The 19,650-nt window shown below is 42.5% G+C and overlaps 1 protein-coding gene across 1 annotated transcript; it reads left to right on the top strand.

Moving 5' to 3' along the window:
• Window positions 1-296: 296 nt before the first annotated feature.
• Window positions 297-11,291, top strand: LOC110979954 (metabotropic glutamate receptor 4-like). Its single transcript, XM_022236163.2, has 2 exons — window positions 297-3,581; window positions 8,516-11,291. Exons 1-2 carry the CDS (start codon window positions 1,428-1,430, stop codon window positions 9,125-9,127), a joined length of 2,766 nt encoding a protein of 921 aa, XP_022091855.2. The 5' UTR covers window positions 297-1,427; the 3' UTR covers window positions 9,128-11,291.
• The last annotated feature ends 8,359 nt before the right edge of the window (window positions 11,292-19,650 follow it).

Genomic DNA, 19,650 nt, shown 5'->3' with positions numbered 1-19,650 from the left:
TTAAACATGTATAGATATATGAACGTTGTCTTGAAAACTCAGATACAAATAAGACACCAGTTATTCAGAGAACTCTACCGTGGTGAAATCACCTGTAGTACAGCAAATCTGGCATTTCAGGTACTTTCCTACCTGAATACGAGGCAGCATTTTCATAGTCAATTCGTTTGATCTCTTCAAGCCATTTGCCCAATGGCGCGCCGGATGTATCACGTCGGCGGCTGTAAACACGACACAGTCGAGGGGCTTCGGCAACTGTTTTTACTTTGTCTAGGGTCTTTTTACGGTCTAGGGGACGCGCCTCTTTGCAATTACCTGAAATTGGTTCGTCTATCCATAGAGCAAGGACTCTGAGCGCAGTCAACGAGACGGTCAGCCCGTCCTGAAAATCCCTCGAGACTGCCTATACAGGACATCATGACCGGACTTGGACAACTTACACACCAAGGCTACGCCAATTATTGGAACCATGTACTCATATTAATGTTTCTACATTGCATTGCATTTTGAGCATCCATGACCTTCATCGCACTGAATCAGTTCCAACGTGATATTGTCACATAGTTCCGATAACTTCTTATATTGCTATTCCATCTCATACCACATCCAAACCCCTACAAACACCTATCAAATCAAGAACTTGAGCCCGAGACAAATATTCGACTACAGTACATGTATAACATTATTCAAACTCATACAAGACAGATATTGATTAAACCATAGTCAACCAATAATTCAACATCATACTACGCGTAGAAGCATCCTCAATGAATTTACTGTCACTCCACATTAGAGAAGGCACACAAGTTTTTGTAGTCTTTCATTCGAAAAGGCAGAAACTGATTGCCTCGTCGTATGTGACTATGCCATATGCGCCACAGTAGTACATTGTAATACAGAGTCTAAAAAAGTTAAATCTAACTTCACACGCACTCGAGTTGACTCAGACATCTTAAAAGTACATAGTCCAGGTGTGAACTTGCGAAAGCAAACTAGTCTACAAGGTTTGTTATTATTACCAATACAAAGCTACACTGAATATCCTAAGGCCAAGGGCTGCTCTGTGCGCTGTGGTCAAAGTTATCACACTTCGCCCGCAAGTTTATTCTCCTTGATCAATTTGTCACACACGGAATACCGCTGGCTTTGCATCAGGCAGTCCCGCGTCGATAACATCGCCGTCGCCAACCGTGCTTCTACCAACATCCCCCACCAGCAGAATCGCCGAGTCCATTCTACAGCCACCTACCAGCAAAGGTTATCCTTGACTGCAGCCGTCACTCGCCGGATAGAAACATCAGCGCGTGCGCCGACAAGCAAGGGTTAAACACATTTAGCCATAACTTCCACCGTTATGAGGGCGATCCACCCGGCTTTCATCGCGGCTTTCGACTGAATTTCTCCCTTAATAAGTCGGCGTGAGCTGCATGCTAAAGACTAGACAAAGAAAGAGCACCAACGGAGCAAACAGAGAGGAGACCATTGCAGTGGCAATATCTGATGAAATGTGTTGGACACTAGGAACGGTTTTTGTGACGATATTCACGATTGCGGCAAACCAGGGAGCGCGAGCAGTGCCGGCCGCGTCGTGCGTAAACTACGCCCGGTATGGTGACTACAATCTCGGCGGAATCTTTTCAGTACACCTGGACTCACGTACCTCGGAGGGGGATCGATGCAGTCCACAACTGTACCCTTTCATCATGTACGTGGTAGAGAGTATGGTTTTCGCCATCGATGAGATTAACAGCCGCACCGACATCTTGCCGAACGTGACGCTGGGATTCGACATCAGGGACGACTGTCTATCAGAAGATTTAGCTCTGTGGACGGCCATGTCTCTCATTCACGGTCCAGGGACACCGCTGTATGACCACCTCTGTCCTTCCAAGGATCCTAGTCCAAGTGGTGGAGTGATCGGCATCGTTGGGCCTGGCAGGAGCTCCATGAGTCTCACTGCCGCTTCTGTGGCTGATCTCTTCCAGGTACCGATGATATCCTACGCCGCCACCAGTGATGAGCTCAGCGATAAAGTGAAGTTTCCCTTCTTCCTTCGCTCAGTAGCTCCAGACCGGTTTCAGGTTGACGCCATCATTGATATCTTGGATCATTTCCGATGGGACTATATCAGCATTATATACTCCACCGACGAGTACGGCATTAACGGTGCCAGACTCCTGCAACAGAAAGCGGAGGAATACGGTATCTGCGTCTGGTTATCCGTATCAATCCGAGCCGCGTCCAGCGAGAGGGAGGTATCTGATGTCGTACAAAGGCTCAAGAAAAACACCAAGTCGAAAGTCACGGTTATGTTCGCCGTGTTTCAAGTGGCCAACGCCGTCCTTAGCGAGGGAAAGAGACTAGGACTGCCGAGTAACATGACCTGGATCGCCAGCGACGCCTGGGGTCACCGCTTGGCTAAATTCAATAACGAAGACATCGCGCTGGGCGGACTATTTATCGATTTAGAGAGCAACAGCGTTCCGATATTCGAGAAACACTTCAAGACCCTGACGCCTGATAATAATCGACAGAATCCTTGGTTTGACTCTTACTGGAAGTATCTGCTAAGCAAAACCAACTGCTCTCGAGTATCAGATGACAAGGAGCTACCGGAGTGTATCCTAGCATCTCATAAGACAGGCTTCAGTTCTAAAGCTATCGCTGCCGTCATGGATGCCGTTTACGCTTTAGCCTATGCCCTTGACTCTCTACTGGACGATGTCTGCTCTGGGATGATGATCCACAACTGCAGGCCTAGATTTAACGGAACTTTTTACCTAGATCATCTGAACGGTGTGAATTTTCAGGAGCACGGTGGGTGGTTTTTGTTCGAAGACAAGGGCGATCCGCCGGGCAATTATGAGATTAAGAACCTGCAACCAATCAATGGTGAGTATCGAATGGTACCAGTGGGGAAGTGGGACGCAATGAAAGGAACGACACGATTGACGATTAACGAATCTCGAATTTACTGGGCCGGAGGCCAGACAATGATCCCGGAATCGATCTGCCGGGAGAAGTGCGGTCCCGGATACATCCCAGTGCCTCTGTCCGAGGCGTGCTGCTGGGGTTGTCACCGATGCCGCGTGGACGCTATCGTGGTGAACGGTACGCAGTGCGAGAAGTGCCCCAAGCGCTTCTGGCCAGATGCAAACTACACCCGGTGTGAACATTATCCGGAGATTCCAGTTAGCACCAACGAACCCGTTATCCTCGTTGTCATCTTACTCTCCGGTGCAGGCATCATCCTTACCATCCTGGCTGTGATTGGAATGCTGGCCCACTGGCGGCATCCCCGCATTAAGGCCAGCAGCCGCGAGCTAAGTTACGTCAATCTAGCTGGTCTGATTCTCGCCTACTTGACCATCATTCCGCTTGTCGTCAGGCCAAGCAATCCATCCTGTTCCGTGGCACAGACTGTTATCTCCGTATGCCTGACCCTAACTTTTGCGCCCACTCTGCTGAAATGCAGTCGGATTTTCAGGATCTTTCGAGCTGGAAAGAGATCAACACAGCGTCCACGGTTCATCAGTCCAAAGGAACAGATTCTAATGGTGTCAATTATGGTCGGACTTCAGGTAGGTCTCACGATAGGTCTCATGATAGAAGCTGTACCTTCGTGTTAGCATCTTCATAAAATATCATGTAACAAATACGGCGGTTTGGTTTTTGACATGTCGCAATTCACTTACTTTTACACATTAACACAACAAGCAGCCAGACAGTTCTTTCAAAGGTAAACATGTCACTTAAGCTCATAGAAGAAATCAAAGAAATTAAATGCATACCTAACTCGAACAATACTGTACACGAGACACCACTAAAGGGACAAGCATAACATAAAAAGATAAACATATAAATTTAAAAGGATGAATGACCGAACTTTCACGCTTCCGTATTTCAGATAGTTTAACTTTCCGGTAGAGAGTGAACCGTGTGTGATTTTATTTCGGAACCAAAAAACTACAAAATGAACATCAAAGTGTGAGGCTTTATGTCAGTGTCTACAGTTGTAAGGAAGATGTGGATGTAAACGACTCTCCACCGATCCACGGTAACATAGCTCGCAAATCCAACCCATGCCGCAGCATGGTGTTTTCTGATTTATACTTCATTAAACTCGATGTCAGTGTCATGTCCGTCCTTTGATATGTCGAGAATATTAATTTGCTATTCGTACCACTGGCGTCTTTTTAGAAAACCCATCAATCTTAATGTAAAATAGCAACTGGTACTGCTTTAATCGTGTTTTGTATACACACCCAGGTTACTCATGTAGAGAAGATGCACTTATACCATGCCATGACAAAATACGATTCATTTGACCTTCAATCCTAATTCACCTTTCTATGGAAATTAATTCAACCACGAGAATTGTGTTAATGTAAACTCTAATCATGATGGCCTGGGAGACTTTCAGCAGCAAAAATAGTTGCTGGTAATAGCTGAACTACACGTTTAAAGTATAAAGTAGTAAGCCTGGAATGACATATTACAGAACAGAGTTGGTCCAAATGAAAGATGTAATGGAGCAAACATTTTACATTATGTTAAATTACTGGACATAACATCATATACCGTACAGGTTTTACAAGTTACATAAAACTTGATGGCATCAGTGGTCTTGGTATAACCAACAGATCAGCTATAGGCCGATCAATGCCTGCATTGGATTTACATTTCTTCGGGCGGTTATTGAAATGCACATTCAAGGAGTGGCCATGCGCTGCTTGGCTTTAACTGGCACACGATAGAATGTATCTTTCTCTTCAAAACAACTAAGAGACTAAAGGCGTAATCAAAAAGAGATATCCCAATAATCTAGTTAACTTTCAATTCGCTGTTTTCTGTTTGTATGGTTTTGGTTTGGCTAGTACATTTTGGGAAAAACAATTTTGGAAAAGAAGAACCTCGGTAAATAATCAGTTAACACAACACAGGTGCTGTCAAAATTTGATAAGTGATCAAACTGAGAATTGTGATGTCGTGCTCTTTTTGAATACAATATTGCGTTAACACAATGTACGTATATTCACCCCCAAGGCCATAGTATTTTGAGGGCAAAACAAGCGCAGTTCTTTCTCGTTACATACTCGTTATGGGAACATATTCGGCACGATCCCGGTGCAATGACACAGACATAATGAATGTCAGACGAGCTGTTCCTGAGGTTTGTGGAACAGCATGAGGTTCATTCTCACGCTGACGCAATTGTTGCTCGGTGAGCGAAGCAGTAATGCATGCTGCTAGATCTTCCCAGTCTCATGTTCTAGTGCTAGTCGAAATCCCAAGAGCATTCCGCCAAATCAAAATGACACTTCTTTCACAGGTCAGGATCGATGATCCATAGTAAAAAAAGGTATTCCTACAATTTAATCCCAGAAAAGAAGACATTTTTGGTATTTGAGTGGGTTGTTTTTGAGTGACTGTGCATCACATACGGAAAATGCAACGCTTTGGAATAACAATCCGTTTACATACCACAAATAAAGCCGAATACACGTTACTGTATGTTGATAAGTGTTTGGTACTTTCTGCTAATACATCATGTAATACTCATAGCAAGCAAATGAGAGATCACATTACTTGTAATGTACTGTCGCGATTGATAAATTGATGTTGCTATAGCACTATATACAGAGTAAAATTTTCATTCGATTGCATGATGCACCGACACGCATGGCCTCTTCTGAACAGCAGTGGCGCGAACTTTAATTTCATAAACAAATAACAGCCGAAAAATTCTAATGCAATTTGTCTCACAACGTGTTGAGAGACTTACACGCCTACGATTCGATGAAAAAGAAGATGTCATGCTTTTAATAACAGGTTAACCTGTGCCCGGAGTGATTCGACACATTGCCGGTATATCAATCACGTTCGTTTTGAAAAGAAGACTTTTACACTCTTCAAATGCAGAGCAACGAAAAATGCTTCATAATAGTTGTTAGAGTTTTGATGCTGGAGGCATGAACTGTTGTTAATTTATTTCCCTGGTGGTTTTTTTTAATTGAATATTTTATTTTTAATATTTTATTTTTATTGCATGTATATAGAATTAGAAGCTGAACAGAACTTCAGGACATGTCTAGATTACAGATTCTCGATGAATAACCGGTTTAGGCCTGCATGACAAGGCCCAATAGAAAACATATGTTCCCCTCCGTGCAGGCCGCGTATGCCACCTGCATTAACTGCGAACTCTGAAAGCCGATTTTTCACATGTCGCCCGGAAATCGGATGAAAGATAAAGCACACACTTGCCACTGCCGGGTAATGTGGATGCTCTTTAAAAATCCGGCTATGGAGCCACCTCACAAACCGATCAGTCAACTCTTCTGGCGCGAGCCATGAATGTGGGTATGGACGCATTGACATTTTGGCATTATTTCAAAGCCTTCGAAATGTGAGCAATAGGGAAGAGGAGTTGTCGGCAGACATAGGGGGGTGTTGCGGTTGAGATACAGTGTACTTGGCAAGTTGATGGATTCTGGAAATTCGTGGCGACAACTCTAAAATGAGGATAAATGAGGCCCACTATACTGTGGGCATACGTAGTCAATAATGAGCAGAATTCTGCAAGGCAAATTTTGTAGTGCTATGCACTGGGTCAAGATGAGTGGGCCAAATTGACCCAAAACATCGTAGATGTCAACCGAATCTGACTGGAAACTGACCCCAGCTACCAAAATTCGACCCTATCCGATAAAAATGAAGGTCAAACAGACACAAACCGGCTCAAAACCTGCGAGCCACCCCGAAACCTGGCTCGGACAACTCGTCTTCTCTTTTTTGGCCTGAACTCCTTGGTTTTGCATTATTGTAAATTATTGTTGAAACAAAATCATAGCAAGAGGTAGAACTCCAAACTTTTGCGAGGTATCCCGTTTTAGTCCCAGTTGGACTTTATAGAATTTAACGTGGGGGGCAAAAAAATCGCACCTTGGTCATGTCCGACACTGTGACCCTGCATTAAAAGATTGTCTCCTTTTAACTAGCCCCTATGGGTTGTAACCCCTCCCTTCAAATAGCTGTAATTTCTAAAAAGAGCAGTTGATCCGTTTAATAGACAAAATGTAAACAAAATGATAAGGCATCTCAGTCCTTAAAGTAACAAAAACAGGCCATTTGAAGCTGAAAACTGTCACAGTAACAAATTTCGTATATCACGAAAGCGTGACTTGCGCTGTAAGCCCGTAGATCAGTACACTGCGACGTCATGCTCAAAGACTCCTAAAAAGGTAATTACCAACAGCGCCTTTTACACTCTGTATTGCACGTATTACACAGAGTTGAAGCAGAATATTCAATTTATCGGAAAAATTACAGTCTGAGCTTCATCTCAATTAAAAGCTGCTCGCGGCAGGAAAAGTCTGGGGAAATAACTGCAAGACGCTTTAACTGATTTCTTCACCATGAACATTCATCAACATAAACGCAATACTGTCAAATCGCCCGATGGTATAGCCCGCCATTATAATTGTCGCTGTAATTTCCCAGCGTTTCTTCCCATTATGGCAACAAAATCCAGCCGCGAATACTGGATTGAAAATTTGACGGGCGCATTCCTATGGGTGATAATGTCTTTTGCCTAAAGCTCTTAACTGAGTGTGAAACTCTCCAGTTTCTGAGCCCGATTTTTCCCCCAAACGATTAACCCTTCAATGATTTATACAAATATATGCGGGTATAACAACAAGCTATTAAATTTTATGGGCTTCTGTACAATACACACGTTGAAAGAAATCATGAAGCGCCCTGAGCACCCATCCTAGTGAATAGGTGCGATTTAAAAAATAGCATTATTTTTTATCAGTTTCAGTTGTGGACATTTGTCGCTGACCTTGTGCTTCAACATATAGTATGATTTGTGGTCCTCAAAACTGGACTTTCATCATAATATCATATTTGCTGTACTTATTATGTCTGAGCTGTAACCCTGATATCGCTAACAAATGCAATTTCAACAGGGCATTTCGGCAAATATAGGTTCATTACCCGTTAGGGGTTGAAAATAAATCAAACAAGTTCGCCTAGGTCACAGGTCTCCTGAGTTATATTACAATGGTACCGTTTGAACTTTCATTAGAAATGAACAGGCAAAAACGTGTATTTTTCTCAATCTGTCTTGTGTCTGTAGACTGACAGTCGGTATTTAACCCTAAAGGACCAGGGGCGGAATCCGCCCCCCCCCCCTTCCACCATATTTTTACCGATTTCGTGGCAGTACATTTTTTCAAACAGAAGTCTTCAAGAGTTTTTAAAGTAATATCTGGTAGTCATTCTGACAACACGTTTGAGAAAATCGGACAAATTGTTCTCGTTTGGTGCCTATTTTACCGAGACAAGTCAGCCAAAATTGTATTTTTTTATATGAAAATTAACAACAAACTCAGATGTCAATTTGAGTTGAAACTTCACATTTGTTTCACCTTGTTTACTTCAATGAATTGTTCCTTACTAGGTTTTACAAAGTATTTTCTATTTTTTCATCTCACTGGTTCATCTGTAGCTCATTATCTCCTGCCTATCAGCTGTTCTGCCCGAGGAACTCTCCGGGGGAGTTGATATCTACACCTACAGTCCGTTCTTAGACGATTCAGGATCCCTTGCAGATGACAGCGATACAGCTGACAGCCATCCAACCGTGTCATTCACTCTCTATTGCAAGTTTGGATTAGGCTTCCTCGTCTCGTCCATCTACAATCTCCTTATCATCGTGGGCTGCTGCTACTACGCCTTTAGGGCCCGTCACGTGCCAGACAATTACAACGAGTCCAAGTTCATTGCGGTCAGCGTCTACTCAACCTTGGTGCTGTGTTTGGCCGTTGTACCGGTCTATCAGACCTCAGACGATATACATATGAAGATTGCCACGCTTAGCCTTGCTCTGGTCATCAATGCTTACGTCACTCTGGTCTGTCTGTACATGCCCAAGTTTTACATCATCTACGTCATCGAGAGGAAGTCGCAAGAGACAGACAGGACGCGGTCTGGAAGCAGCTTTAAAGATGGGAGAAGTAGCTTTGAAAGTAGTTTGCGAAATAGCCTCCGCACAACGCAACATCACGCGCCAGTCAACACAAGTGTTGAGCTTCTTCGCTCAAGAGGACAAGACTTGTAGCCATTTTATAATTTTTTTCACCATATCTCGTACAACAGCAGCAAAGGGAAACCTTATACGCTGTGAATGTATCTGATTTTGAGATGCCTGGATATGTAGCTCTTTTGTTTACGACCTCTACAACGAATCGACTCCACAAAAGCACCTTCATCAAAGCGCCTATTCATGGGCGTGTTGTATGGCACACGCGTTGCTTCATGCGTAAAAAAGAATTAAGAATTGGTGTTAATATGTAAATGAAGGAGCTTCTCGTTCTTTTAACTAAAGCACCACTGCTTTGCTCTCAATTTATTGCGAGTTATCTAAAGTCTGATAGGGTTCCAAGGGTGCCCTACGACAAGTCAGCTACGATGCTAAAACAATGTGACAAATTAACAATGCTATGACTAGGGAATGTTATCGTTAGTGAAAAATATGCATTTAATGTGAAGAGGTCGGTTTCTTTCTTATGATTCTGGGCATAAGATTAAATGTAGATAGAAATTGGTTACCCAAGCCTGACATTGTCACACAAGATCTACCCTCGACAAGATCATTATAAGAACACAAACATCTTACTCCAAGACGTATTCTCATTTACAGAAATGTCATTTTGATGACTTGATTTTCGGAATATCTCTACATATAAATTTATCATCCTGTAAAATATTTTGGTAACATTTTGAGCATCAAAATAAGACAAGTAGCAGATAAAAATCATACGTATAGGAATCATTGCGAAATGTCTTCAGCTGAAAGTAATTTTCGAGATATCTGGCGCTGTTATCTCTTCATTGAAATGCCGGCTTGGTAGAGTAGCATTAATAGGTTGACTGTTTCCCGCCGGTAGGACAGATGTTTACCCTAGCATGCCGTGCAAATACGAAGCATGTCAGTAAACTGGGCTGGTTAAATACATCAGCGTCCACACTGCAGCCGTAATGGTTTCTCTAGCCCAAATATGTTAGGAGTTGCAACCGGCACTTGGAGCCTGGAAGCCAAGACGCCTGGGGCAGCCGCGCAGCTGCTTGGGGAAGAGGCAGGTGTGTTCACCCCGCCTTGGAATGGTGAAAATGAATCGGAACATTAGCGGAGACACAGTAAGCACGCCGAGATATGCCAGCCTGACGCGCGCTAATCTAAACTCGGCCAGCACATTGCATAAACATGTTTTCTAGCAAGTGAGTTAGAGCAAATCCACGACTCACTGTATGGTGACTGCAAGCAAGCAATATCACCTCAATCGGTTGTGAGATTTAGATTTCTGAAGAATTTGGTGATGGCATAAATCAGAATACGTATCATCAGTAGGTCAATACTCCAAGCACGCAAATTTTCCCACTAGTGACACTAGACTGCTCCAAGAATGCATGAATATTTTATTCGATTTCCCATCCGTCTTACATTTTTACTGTGAAAATACCCAATAGAAAAATAACCTAACGCAGACACTATTAAGCTGTTGACAATAATATGTTGAAACCTGGTCACTCTAATCGCTAGAAACGATAGATTACACAGTTAACGGCAATTTAAAGTGTAACTTGACAGTCGACGACTGCTTGATAACCAGTTGAGTATGCGCAAGAGATGCCCACAAACGGTAATCCGAACGCTCAGATTACTAGTCTTGACCGTTCGAACCAATATTCATGACCCGATCTTTCATAATTCAAGGCAAACATCCTTAGCCTTGGGGGTGACTTGTTACCCCGATCCTCTCCAATACTCGTTCCGATTCTGTGTCAAAAAGAAACAAAAAACGAACGGAATTGACCCGCCTGAAAAGGCTGGTCGGGCCTTATTGTCATCGACATCTGCCCTTTTCCCAGCCGTAACCTTTCTGTCCGTCTTATGATAAAATAATAACGAGGGAACGGCGAGTAGCAAAGGCTTGTCTACTCTTCAAAGGTTTGATGACTAGTGGAAGGGCGCAAATACGAAGAGCGCAAACCTTGACAGGAAGAGCACGGGGAAACGATGCATTGGTCCCGCGTCTGTGATGATTTTTAAGTGGTCAAGATCACTCTCGTGAATTCGATTTGCGTTGTACGTAAGGGAAGTTGTCACTCAGTCTTCGGTCTTTTGCATTTCGAAAGGACTTGACAGCTTGTACAAATCCTGCAGATCTTTTAGTCGGGTTGGAGATCAATAAATCAGAAATATAGAGTTCATAACTACTTTAGAGCTGGTGTTTGTATTTCTGAGGAGGCGCAATGGTACATTTGGTATCTGTGTTAATACCGTTCCTTGAGCTAAATAAAAATACCTATGTCTTAAAATGAAAAATGTTCTGCAAAATACATGTAAAATCTTAATTTCACTGATCAGCCGCCTTTACCACAATAGAACATTCGTTAACGTAATTCAAATATCCAATGGCAACTTGTTCTCACTTCCCTCAACATCTAATAAGAGTTGGAGAGAACCGCGTTCCCCGCGGAGTGTAATTTAAACGCCTTTGGAGGACATATAGCAATTTGTCCTTCACACCGACTGCCCGCAAGGAGAATCGTGCTTCTTGGATATTTCTCAGTCTTTACTTTGATCACGTTTTTCGCCAAATGGGCCCAGAGAAAAATCCTTGTATTTTCTTCCTACATTTTCAATACATAATTCGTCTTACTCTTAACGAAATACTGGCGACCATTTGACATTGTTGAATGTTTAATCAGCCGTTATAATGTGGAATGCAGAATCAGGGTAGGTTATAATCAAACGTGGGAACTGCGTTTATATATGCAACTTCTGAATGTAGGACTTTGCTGAATATTCTGCTTTCTATGCAAAAATTGCCATGAAATTAGCAGGTGTTTCAAAGATTTTGTAACCAAAATCCACCTTTTGTAACCAGCTAGAGAAGAAAAAGAAAACTAAGATTTTTCTTAAAGGTCCATTTTAAAGATGTTTTCTTCAGCAGACGTAAATTAACCTGTGCTCGCGGGAAAGTGTGTACAACAGGTGAATCCCAGTTCCCATCTCTTTTTTGGAGGTAACTTTGGTGGATTTATTGGCGGTGGTTGTATTTCTGTTAGATTTTACCCAGAACAAACCAGAAAAGTGAGAACACAGGCTGACAAGCTTGGTCGCAATGAAAAGACAGATGATAAAATGCTAACCATAGGCTTGGGGTTTCGTATCTCCTTGATTAAGTCTGCCTGTCTGGAGCCAGCTAAAATGACACACATCAATCGTTGGCAACGAAGCAACCGGTTACAAGTCAGAAGACACTGAGCACGTTGGGATAGGCTACACTGTCAGCTGGTCATGTATAACATAGCTTGATGACAGGCTACAAATAGCAACATGACCGTAAGCAATCAAAATATCCATGTGTTTAATACAAGTAACGAGGGAGACAGAAGTCGCCTGAAAACTTAGAAAAGCTTTGCAGTAAAAGACAATTTTAGACTTCTTACACACTACATTAATATTGATTTGGTAGGGTGCTTTCAAAGAATTTACAAGAAAAAAATTTCCGTTGTTGATGCAGGTCAACCACTGTCATGAGGACGGATCGATAACAGCACACTCAATTCCTTCATCCATCGGCCAACTCCGATGGACAACATTTGTCATCTCCATCGTCCACCGAGGCTGAACTGACAGACAAGAGACGGACACCAAGACAAGAGAACTCACTCACAAGGCAAACCTTAGCTGTCACCCGTTAATGTGACAGCCCAACACTTGCTCAGTAATAATAAAAAGGGTGGCTGGCAAATTAAATGCACACCAAACTGTCACCGTTGAACGAGCCTGGGTGGATGACATTACCCGCAGTTCTCAGACTGAAATTCTATCATGATAAACAGAGACTATAGCTGAAGGGGCCCCTAGTTGACAAGGCACGAACTAAGAAGTCGATCCTTGGTGTTCAAACAACCGTTTTAAGTTCAAAGATGAGGTTAGCAAGCAAAATAAAAAAGAGGTCAACACGAGCACCTTAAAGCACATTTTGAAAATATAACACTAAATATGAAAGGAAAATAGTGTGATTTCTCGGAGGAAATCAATGACCAATTAGAAAGAGAGTTGTTGAATTGAATTCCAAGCCATGTTCTTGCATTACCTTGTATTAGTGTTTCACACATTTCACTTTATATCAGCGCTGCCCTTCATTGACAAATGAAAAGAAAGTGTATAGGCTTTGAAATTTGAGAAGAATGTCGATTCCCGGGGTTGAGATCTGACCATGGGGCAGGTGCTTCTCTAATTGCCGGAACATCATCCCAAAGAGTCATACATTGTACAGACGGGACAACCAGGCCCGGACAGATATCATCCGACACCGGCCAATAAAAGGCCAGGAATACGCTAGGCATTACTTACGCCCCGTAGTTCACGCGTCCGCTGGGATCGCTCTTGTCTCCTTGTATACATCTTGTAAACGATTACCTGCGCGTATACGTGCTAATTCTAACTACTTTTCATCGGCCTCGTCCCCAGGGTAGGAATTGATAGCCGCTCAACCCCTCGGCAATTTGTAGGTTTCTTTTATACAATTCATGTTGATTAACACGGCTATACCACTCGCCACATTACTGAAGTCTCCAGTAGTTCAATTATAGTGACTCTTATTAAGCAAACCAAAATGTTGCAGCGGCTAAGTACAGTGTATTTCAACACTTCACACATCAACTCGTAACAAGTTTGAATTCCTTGCGAAGTCCCAGCACAGGTCTTGACATTTCTGTAATTTCGTTTCTAAAGACCACTATCGGCAAAGACTGCTGACGCAGGAGTTAGCTTAGCGAGATCGAATACATGGGGAAAAATATATTTCCCATTGGACTGCGCCACCCAAGGACATCATCCGGCCGGCGAATTCCAAGACATTTCGACGTCAGTCCGAAATATCATTTTGTAATTAGTACTGGGTTGGTGACGTTACGCATGGCCACAGAAAGTGAAGTCAGACCGTCACCTGAGCTGCCTGTAGGGGATATGCGTTGACAATGACGGAGTCAATGATCGAACAACAAAAAGTCCAAGAATACGACGGACAATATTTTCCACTCTTAATCGGAAACGTGAGCTTGATATACACTGTATAATGAAGCACAATATGTCTACGTTTACAGCTTCCGGGATATTACAGTAATCACTGCCATTTTGACGTTTTAATTCCATTTATCTTTTAGTCGTGATTTACTCTTCACTCACCTTGATAAATTCCAGTAGTAACATACAGGACTGGGAGAACAATGAAAGCAGCACGATTACGGTAATCCCGATGGGATTACAGAGATTTGGATATTTTGCAAGACATTTGAGTAATTACAATAGTTACAATGATCATTAAATGTGAATGATATCAAAATAGAAAATGTAAATTTTACAAAACAGGGAACTAGCTGAAATAATTCTTTACTCTATTCACATTAAATCAAAATAAAATTACAATTTACACAAAATAAAAACGAATTATTGTTCATTCAACCGTATATGTTCGATATTTTCCTTAGTGCATGCATTGTTAAGAAGTGTTTCCTTTGTGAGGGCAATGTTTCTACGTTATTTGATTTCATTCATCTTGTACAACCCTTTGGGCTACACTATCAATGCACCTTGCTGACAGGTCCAGGAAGCTGCAGTTGATGTTTACAGCCATCGTCCCTGCCAAGAATTACAGATGTGAAAGTGCAGAAACACCATTTGGCAGCCACTTAAACTCTTGGTGGCAGCAGACACAAGATTCCTACTTCTGTTGAAGTTTATTCTTAGAATTATGCTTTGTTGTAAATAGTAGCTGGCGTAATTAACATATGATACAAGTGCGCCACAGATTTTACGGGAAAAGGCTAAGGTTCCCACTGAAGCACTTATGCAACCATTCAAAACTTAATAAAAAAAAAGAAGGCAAGGTTTCTGAAGACAGCAGTGATCGCTACACTGAGCCATGACTTGGACGATGTTGCTCGTTAAGAGGTAATGGGGTTGATGCAAGCAGTATCAATGATGATCCCTATTAAAGAATCTCTTTAACGTTAGGCGTTGACAGCACGTGTCGAGAAAGGCTCGAACGCTCATCTGCACTTTATCATCGAAGATACAAAAAGTGTATCTTGTGGTTCGACTTCCTGTGTTCGAGTTCACAAACGATCTGCGCGGAGTGGAAAGTTGCCGACAAAAAATGTGGGCCGCCAATGTGGAGGTGCGAAATGCAATATCGAGACAATACTTTAAACACGTCTCCAAAATAGACTCTTAAATTCCTGCTTCCCTTCAGATCCTGAGAGACACAACGGACAAGAGATGTATGTTGCCAAGACGATGGTTGCAGTCTTAAGGGAAGAGGATGATTGCCGCAGGGACAGAAATATATAGAAAAGGCAAATGATATTGCGGGAAGTAATGTGCGGGGACTTGCACTGTAATATTTAATGAAAGGAGACCTTTTACTGCCACATTATTGCCACACATGATGTCACAAAAAATCAAGACAGGCCAACCATGCCTGCATGATGAACCACACGATGAATGGGCTCGTTCACGTGGTTTTAGACAATCAATTTAACAGATGAATTGTTTTTTGCTGCTTCACAGATTTGACATCATTAGAACAGCTGCAACATTCCCAGGTACCCTACGTGGACACAGTGATGGTGATATTTTCAGAGAATCCTTGATTCGTTTTTGCCTCCAAGGAGGTGCACATGCATGGTACCAATATACCTTCGATCGATGGAATCAACTCAATCCCACAGAGGGTACAAAGTGTAACGTAAACAGACATTCCGTGGCTTGCTGTAGGTGCTGTTGGTGTGATATCTTTGCCTTTGCAATATTCTTTGGTATTAAACGGAAGTGCAGATCGGTCCAATGCCCTGCCAAAGGGTTTGGTACTTGTCGGTACTTAGGACTACATTTTTAGTTATTAAAGTTTTACCAATCAAGCTTTCTGGGTGAAAGCGGATAACCTTATGAGCAAATAACAATTCATGGAGCACAAGCATGTAGTCCCTCAGTAATAACAATGTGGGCAACATATGTAAAAATCTGCCGAAGACTCATAAAAGCTGACCTGCCACTGCGAGCCGACATCCAGCGAGGCTTCTTCATTGACACTGCACTTATGGCAAGGGTCGCAAGGGTGCAATTTCATCCTGACAGTCGGTAGGCAAAGCTGGGTTAATTGTGTTTGGACGACAACTTGTACCGAAACATCCACGGGGGATTGTATTCAGCATTTCTAAGTTTCCTCAGTGAACACATAGATTCATTTGAATTGCTCACTTTGTTATCATTCATATTAAAAAGGCAAATTTCGTTTAGCAAAATTAAACTTGATACTCATAGAGAATTCATGACTGTCTACCTGTACAGGAACATAATGTTTTCAAACGAGAAAGTTTGAAAAACTAGGCTATTTTAAAGAGGGTTTAATGCACTAAACTGGCGCAACTACAGAAAAGCTTGTACTTTCTCTTCGATTTGTAAGGTATTTTTCTTTCCTGCAGTTGTTGCGAAATCAATGATCCGAGGTCTGGGCTAAAACCTCAAAAGGCGTCCTGGAGATAACAATGTCGCGGGAGCTTCATTCCTTCCCTATATACGATGGTGCTGAATAACCTAGGGACTGATGCGCAGCATTCTCTTCGATTCAAAGCCTTACACTCCATCTCGCCGCACGTGACCAAGTCGAGCTTTGATTGATTTTCTGTGAACCTGAACATGCACTGTCGCCGAAGGGTTGTGTCATTCTTTTTTTTTTGGGACAAGATCCGATTTTGTTAAAGAAGACATAGTCATACAAAATGACAACGAATGATGTCTGGGCAGAAAGTGTTAAGCACTTGATTGAGTTGGAAATAGAACCACCAACAGACCGATAGCGCCTGCTAAGTGACATGACCTATAGTGGGTATAAAATTTCAACAAACACGCGTGCGGTGCCCACCAAATAGCAAAGTGTTTCTTAAGTATCATTTACCAAAAATAAAGCCGACGGTGGGTACCGTACTCAGACTACTGATGTACTGGGTACTAAACCGTCATTTGGCTGTAATGTTTGTAAATAAAACTCGAAACACACTTGCTATGAGGTTAATACCGACTACAGGTCTGGTGATTTATCGGGCGCAATCCGTCTTTTGGTAATGACGGACAGGTGACAAGAGCTGACATGGATCTGGAATGGTGCGGCACTAACCAAGCAGTAGGTCATGAAACTCAACAATTGACTTGAATTTTAGACACCAATGCTCAATTTAAAACTTCATTTAACTTCATTCAAATGATACAGTCAGGCGAGTGGGCAATGCCAACGTGCCAACAGACACAGCTAGCAATTAACGTGAAAGTGTGTTGCGTACGTGATGGCTGCGCAGCTCATGCACCAATTTGACGCTACGTACGTGACGGAGTCCGTTGGCGTGTGATCACAGAAATCCGGCAAGGGCGAAGAAGTGGGTTCAAATCAAATTATCACTCACAAAACCTCTGGGACCCAAAGGCACACCAATGACGGAAAAAACATGTGCCGAAGCAATCATGACAATGTGACAGCAACATGAAATGACGCGTATTGGGAGATCTCTTTTGAACTGGACAATCAAATTGGTCTGACATGTTGTGCTTGGAGGCAATGGAAATTTGAAATAATAAGCATAGCTGCAGAGACCTACCGAGCTTGGACAAGACAGTTATTATACACGATATGGCCCAAAACACTAGAACCAAAAGGCTTCAAGGTCACCTCATGTAACCTTATGGGCGAACTGCAACAGGTCAAGCCTGTGAAAATCATTACAAGTTTCTCGGTACTAAAATTCAAGTTGATATTCAGTTCGACCTCAAAGCAATAGAAACTGTGCAAGACGCCCATTGGCAAGCAAACCCAGGCACAGGCTAGCCGGGTATCACTTCGCTAGCGGTGAGTCCACGACCCATGTGGCCATGATGTCTATATCAACACATCACAAGTTCAACTCGATGCAGCTCCATTTGTCAGTCCAAACTCGATCGCTGTGTGTCTTAAAATCCTTAACTGGACCCAACACATTCATAACTCCGATTCACTTTCTTGCCTTTTCGCAAAGAATTCTTCTGGTTAATGGCATAATGTGGGGCTAGTTGATAGATGGCTTACAGTAAAAACCTTATTATCAAGGGCCTTAAGAAGTAAATCTTTTGCGTAAGGATCCAATTTCTCCAATCGCGGACAATTTACAGCCAATTTGAGGCTGCCAAACACGTAGCACTACATCTCCTGAACTATACTGCCTGCCAAGTCCCAGTTACCCTGTACATTCTCACAATATGTTAAAACTGACTGTATTTGCCATTTTCTGATCATAGTAATTTTGTTAAGACAAATACTCCATTTGCCTGATAACTCATCCAAGTCCCTCGTTGTATAAAGTGCCATCTCTCTTTTGGGATATATCAATCATTATTGATGTAACCCACACAAGGAAGATTGGTAAATCATCTTTCCAGATAATGAGTCAATTTGTTACTGACAACATTAAACTAGAAATGACACACAACGGACGCCAGTGTCCAAATCGACAGAAAAAATGTTTTTCTTCATGCCAACCGTCTAGGTCAATTATTACTCAGTGGCCGCATTTTGACCGTTGGTTGCCCCGTGCAGGCTGTGATGTCTCTAATGGTTACGGCTCGTCCGTTGTGTAGCGCATTCAATCTGATGAGCCACACCGACACATCGAGTTAAGGTGGAGAGAATGCAGAAGAAAATTGCACATCTTCTAAGATCCAAGATGAAGAAGGTAGCGTTTGCTGTCATCTTCTCTAGCCGTCCCTCGCTAATACCTGGTTCTCTTCTTTCTCCAAGTCTATTAGTCTACACACGGACACATACATGTAGATTGCCTTAGCTGTCATATGACAAAATATTGTCTACACTTCGCTCATCCAATTACCGGTGAATAAAGCGGAAAAACAAGAGAACAACAAATTGCCACCTTTTACCAAGGATTAGCCTGGGAAATGAAAAGGGTAATCCCCTACGCTTGCTTTGAAACCTCAATTCCTACTGGAAATCACTGATCAACTACGCTTAGACCAAGGAGAGCGATATATGATAGTTCTTGGAAAATACATGTACTTCGAATAAACAACTTGGCCAAAGTCCCAGGTTGAACAATGAAGAGATAGGCAGCATATTTTTAGCAAAGAGCCGAATTTTTGTTGGAGCACAAAATAACCAAGATGAACTTAACTCATAGTCGTTAAATTTAAGACAAAGCCCGCCCCCCTTGGTAGGTGATTTTCATTTTTTTAATTCAAAGACTGAACAGTCTGGGTTTATCTGTTCCTTGAAGAGGCTGCCACGACTAGCCCTGACTGTTTAAAGATAAAGAGTACATGTATGAAAACAATTTGGAGGAGACAGGGTGCTACAGCCCAACAAATTCAGTGGCTAGGGTTCGTTTTCAGCTTATCAAAGACAGGCTTAGATGACTGGTTAGTGAAATTCATTCAGAGGTTGTCTCTGTTGGCGAACTTGTCTCTCAATCCGAATGTGATAAAGATCAAAGCAAGTCAACCCTAGTCACATATTTGCAGCCTTATTT

The sequence above is a fragment of the Acanthaster planci genome, linkage group LG13, assembly GCF_054643075.1.
Source record: "Acanthaster planci isolate LZ-2023a linkage group LG13, COTS_SCS, whole genome shotgun sequence".
NCBI classification, from domain to species: domain Eukaryota; kingdom Metazoa; phylum Echinodermata; class Asteroidea; order Valvatida; family Acanthasteridae; genus Acanthaster; species Acanthaster planci.
This window is presented reverse-complemented; position numbering and strand designations above follow the sequence as displayed.

Coding starts and splice junctions, on each gene's coding strand:
- LOC110979954 (XM_022236163.2), top strand. CDS start 1,428: ATGCTAAAGACTAGACAAAGAAAGAGCACCAACGGAGCAAACAGAGAG. Junction 3,582..8,515: donor CAATTATGGTCGGACTTCAG/GTAGGTCTCACG, acceptor GTTCATCTGTAG/CTCATTATCTCCTGCCTATC.